Source organism: Camellia sinensis, chromosome 11 (genome assembly GCF_055761805.1).
Source record: "Camellia sinensis isolate YWXY chromosome 11, ASM5576180v1, whole genome shotgun sequence".
Taxonomy (NCBI): domain Eukaryota; kingdom Viridiplantae; phylum Streptophyta; class Magnoliopsida; order Ericales; family Theaceae; genus Camellia; species Camellia sinensis.
This window is the reverse complement of record NC_138971.1, coordinates 76,268,586-76,273,965: the sequence shown is the minus strand read 5'-3', so window position 1 is coordinate 76,273,965 and position 5,380 is coordinate 76,268,586. Positions and strand designations below refer to the sequence as shown.

At 41.6% G+C, this 5,380-nt stretch overlaps 1 protein-coding gene across 1 annotated transcript; it reads right to left on the bottom strand.

The window, feature by feature from the left end:
* Positions 1-1,844: 1,844 nt before the first annotated feature.
* On the bottom strand, positions 1,845-4,678 carry LOC145802420 (uncharacterized). The gene is made up of 3 exons (XM_082895132.1): positions 3,823-4,678; positions 3,051-3,730; positions 1,845-2,408 (listed from the first exon to the last, which is right to left on the bottom strand). Exons 1-3 carry the CDS (start codon positions 4,676-4,678, stop codon positions 1,845-1,847), a joined length of 2,100 nt encoding a protein of 699 aa, XP_082751258.1.
* Positions 4,679-5,380: the final 702 nt, after the last annotated feature.

The window sequence follows — 5,380 nt, the reverse complement described above, 5'->3', positions numbered from 1 at the left end:
TCTCTTAGGAAACAGCTTGAAGAAACTCTTCTAAGTTATATGATATGAACATGAATATATCCTTCTATATAAGCATATCATAGGTGAATAAAACGAAAATCATTCAGTTTAATCATCCTAAATTGAAATTGCATAAACATACTTAATATTACTTAAAAATTATGCTGATCACATATGTGAAATCAATTTCAGATAATTAAGCCTCTAAGGCTTCAAATTTCTGATCTAAGCGTTCTCATGTAACAGATACTTTCCTTATTGAACAGATAGACATCTTGAATCATATGGTTTACTTACTTAATTTAAATTTCCCATAGGATTCCACAGTAAGCATTCAAAATCACAAAATAGGATCCGAAAATATAACAAAGAACATGCACGAGGGTCGGGTTATTACACTCTCCCCCCCTTAAATAAGTTTGGTCCTCCAAACTTGTTTTACCTTAGGGTAGAAACAGATGTGGATACTGATGTTGCATTTCCTCTTCTTTTTCCCAGGTTGCGTCGGTTCTGTAATGTTCCTGCCATTCCACTTTTACCATTGGAATTTCTCAGTTTCGTAATTGTTTCACTTGCCGATCCAAAATGCGGATTGGCCTCTCCTCATAAGTTAACTTATCATCTAATTCAATTTGGTGATGATCAATAACATGAGACGGATTCGCAAGGTACCCCCGAAGCATAGAGACATGAAACACATTATGTACTTGACTCATATGTGGCGGGAGGGCAACCCGGTAAGCCACCGGACCTACTTTTTCCAAAATTTGAAAGGGACCAACATAACGGGGTGTTAACTTACCCCTTTTCCCGAATCTTGGATGGCCTTTCATCGGAGTAACTTTTATAAAAACGTGACTGTCCACATCAAATTCCAAATCTCTCCGTCGGTTATCCGCATAACTCTTTTGTCTACTTTGAGCTGTTTTTAATCTTTCCCGAATAACTTTGACTTTTTCAGTTGTCAACTGAACAATTTCAGGCCCTAGCAAGGATTTATCTCCAACTTCAGCCCAACATACGGGAGAACGACACGGTCTTCCATACAAAGCTTCATAGGGTGCCATTGCAATACTTGAGTGGTAACTATTGTTATATGCGAACTCTACCAGTGGTAAATGGGCTTCCCAACTTTCTTGAAACTCTAGCACACACATCCGGAGCATATCTTCCAGAGTTTGTATTGTTCTCTCGGATTGACCATCAGTCTGAGGATGGAAAGCTGTGCTGAATTTTAATTCTGTACCCATGGCATCTTGTAAACTTTGCCAAAATCTGGAAATGAACTTTGGATCCCTATCCGATACAATTGAGACTGGTACACCATGCAGTCTTACAATTTCATTCACATAAAGGACCGCCAGTTTATCTACATTGTACTGAGTCTTCACTGGCAGAAAGTGAGCAGACTTAGTTAATCGGTCGACAATGACCCATATAGAATTCATACCCCGAGGTGTCCATGGTAATCCCACTACGAAATCCATGGTTAAATGCTCCCACTTCCATTCCGGGATTGGAAGGGGTTGTAATAATCCCGCTGGTCTTTGATGCTCCGCTTTCACTTGCTGACACTGCAAGCACTTAGAGACGAAGTCTGCAATCTCCTTTTTCATATTTGGCCACCAAAAATTTTGTTTCAAATCCCGATACATTTTAGTACTTCCCGGATGCATGGAAAATCTTGAGGCGTGTGCTTCTTCCATCAATTTCCGTTTAAGTTCCAACACATTGGGAACACATACTCAATCTTGAAATTTGAGAACCGAATCCATTAAACTGAACCCCGATTGTGGCTTGGTCTCCAATTCATCACATACCTTCGTTAGAACGTCATCCTCCATTTAATGTGACTTAATATCTTCAAGCAAAGTCGGTTGAGCCATTACTGCTGCCAGTACTGTTTCTTGTCCTGGTATCTTGAATTCCACCCTCATTTTATCCAATTCATTTACCAATTCCCTTTGCTCCGTAAACAGGTTGGCCAAATCTCCTATATTTTTCCGACTAAGAGCATCTGCAACCGTGTTGGCCTTACCAGGATGATAATGGATCTGTAAATCATAGTCTTTAATTAACTCTAACCACCGACGCTGCCGCATGTTCAATTCCTTCTGGGTAAAAAGGTACTTAAGGCTTTTGTGGTCGGTGTAAACTTCGTAGGTAGTACCATACAAATAGTGCCGCCATATCTTTAAAGCAAAAACCACCGCCGCGAGCTCAAGATCATGCGTGGGATAATTCTTTTCATGGGGTTTAAGCTGTCGTGAAGCATAGGCGATAACCCTACCACCTTGCATAAGCACACACCCTAATCCTTTATGGGACGCATCACTGTAAATTACAAACCCTTCAGTGCCAGACGGTAAAGCCAAAACTGGAGCTGTGGTTAATTTCATTTTTAATTCCTGGAAAGCAGATTCCCGCTCTTTTGACCATTCGAATGCAACTCCCTTTCGAGTCAATTGTGTAAGTGGCCCAGCAATCTTAGAAAAATCTTGAACGAATCTCCTGTAATAACCAGCTAACCCCATAAAGCTACGCACTTCAGTCACATTGGTAGGAGTCGGCCATTTCACAATCGCCTCAATCTTGTGTGGATCAACAGAAACTCCTTCCTTTGTGATAATATGTCCCATAAATGCCACCTCGAGTAGCCAAAATTCACATTTCTGTAGCTTTGCATACAATTTCTTTTCCCGGAGGGTTTAAAGAATTAAGCGAAGATGTGTCTCATGAGCTTCCGTATTCTTTGAATAAATGAGGATATCATCAATAAAGACCACCACAAATTCATCCAGATAGGACTTAAAAACGCAGTTCATCAAATCCATAAAGGCTGCTGGGGCATTAGTAACTCCAAAGGGCATGACCAAAAATTCATAATGACCGTACCGGGTTTGAAAGACTGTTTTCTCAACATCGTCAGCCTTGACTTTTAATTGGTGGTATCCAGACCGTAGATCAATCTTAGAAAAGACCTGTGCCCCTCGAAGCTGATCAAATAGGTCATCAATTCTTGGCAATGGATACTTATTCTTGATTGTGACCTTGTTAAGCTCTCTGTAATCAATACAAAGCCGGAGTGTCCCATCCTTCTTCTTTACGAACAACACTGGTGCCCCCCACGGAGATACACTCGGACGAATAAATCCTTTGTCCAATAAATCTTGCAACTGCATTTTCAATTCTTTCATCTCAACTGGCGACATTCTATACGGAGTCTTAGAAATGGGCTGAGTTCCCGGTGCTACTTCAATTGTAAACTCAATTTCACGGTCTATTAACTGTCCTGGTAATTCTTCTGGAAAGACGTCCAGAAATTCACAAACAACTGGGATCATGTCGGTATTCCCACTCACCACTTGCTCCTCTAGAACACTGCATAAGTACCCCTGACACCCTTTCTGAATTAATTTACAAGCCCTTGTTGCGGAAATTAAATAAGGTGGAGGAGTCACTCCATGTCCCTGAAAAGTAGACTCTGATTGTCCTGGAGGGTAGAAACTGATTTGGTTAGTCAAACAATCTATAGTTGCACCATATTCACCTAACCAGTCCATTCCCAGAATAATATCAAAATAGGCCATATCAAGAGGTAACAGATTGGCATACACCCGGATATCCCCAAGTTGGAGTTCACAAGCAACATATATAGAAGTACAAATCACAGGACCTCCCAAAGGTGAAGATACACACAACATATAAGACAGTTTTTCTTCCGTTTTATCTAAATTAGGAGCAAATAGTTTCGACACAAAAAGTGGGTGGAGCCAGAATCAAATAATACATGAGCGAAATGACCGTGAACGATAAATGTACCTGACACCACTGTTGCCGCGTTTTGCACATCTCCCGGAACCAATGCGAACACCCTGCCTTGTCTCGCAGTGTCTTTATTATTAGTGGGTTTAACAGTTGCCTTGGTATTAGAAGTTGGTGCAGACCCCGCTGAACTTGTAGTGGTTCTATTATTACTTTGTTGGTTTCTTTGAGGGCAGTCCTTGATCAAATGACCCGTCTTACCACACTGAAAACAGGCTCCAGACTTCCGATAGCACGTTCCACGATGCTTCTTCTCACATTCTGGACAAGTCGGTATTGAATCCTGACTAGGGGTAGAAGTATTTGAACTCCCTAAAATCTGCTTCTTGTTTGGTGGAGCAGGCGATCCCTTCGACCATTGAGTATTTTGCCTCTTCCCTTTCCATTCTGAGATTCGACTCTGAGTAGCGAGATTCCCTTCCGCTATAACGGCTCTCTCCAACACATCAACGTAAGTAGGTAACTTCAACATGTTGACCTTATCCAAGATAGCGCTCCGCAATCCCCCTTCAAATTTGCGCGCCTTCTTATAATCCGTATCCACCATATGGGGTGCAAACCGAGCTAATTCTGCAAATTGGGCTTCGTATTCCGCAACGGTTTTGTTCCCTTGCCTGAGAGTTTCAAATTCCGTTACCTTCTTATCTCGCATGCTTTGAGGGAAGTACTTGTCATAAAACAATTCCAAAAATCTGTCCCATGTCAACCCTTGATGTACAGTTCTTGTAAGCATCCACCATCTGCGTGCCTCATCCTCAAGAGTAAAGGCAGCCAATTGCACCTTCTGAGCTTCTGTGCAAGGAAAGACTTCGAATAACTTCTCGATTCCCAACACCCATGCTTCAGCTTTCATTGGTTCTATTCCTCCTTTGAAGGATGGCGGTTTCATCTTTTTAAACTCCTTAGTAAGGGTGATAGTCCGGTCTTCAACATGGAAATCTTGTACTGCCGGTGGAGGTACCGGTGGTGGGGGTGGTTGTTGTGGCTGTTGCTGTTGTTGCCGTAGGGTCTCCGCCATTTCCATAATCATTCTCTCCATTCTATCCAGCCGTGCAGAAGTAGCATCTTCTGTATCTTCTGTCCTTGTCCTCACTATTGCCTACACAATATTCATTTATACATAATAGACATATTTCAAAAGTGTTAACATTATCAGAGTAGACTTATCGTTGCCATCGCTTTTTCATATACATTCAGAATGTCATGCAAGATGCCTAAAGCTTTTCTAGACACCCTAGAGCTCAATGGACCCGTGTGTGAGATAGCAACTCGTGCTCTGATACCACTTGTCACACCCCAAACCCGCCCCTAGAAGTTTGGGCATGACCACTTCAGAAACGGACACTTAAACTGGTATATATATATAAATCATATGGGGCCTTGACGGAAGCACAAAACATACAAGAATACAAAATTAAGCAAATCCCATTGAGCTATTTCTAACATGCCAGGATCTCATACATTACATGCACCATAAGAGGTTGATAGAATCCAAAAATATTTCTTGACAGTACATATATACAAACACATATACAGACCCAGCCCTGTAGTCGGG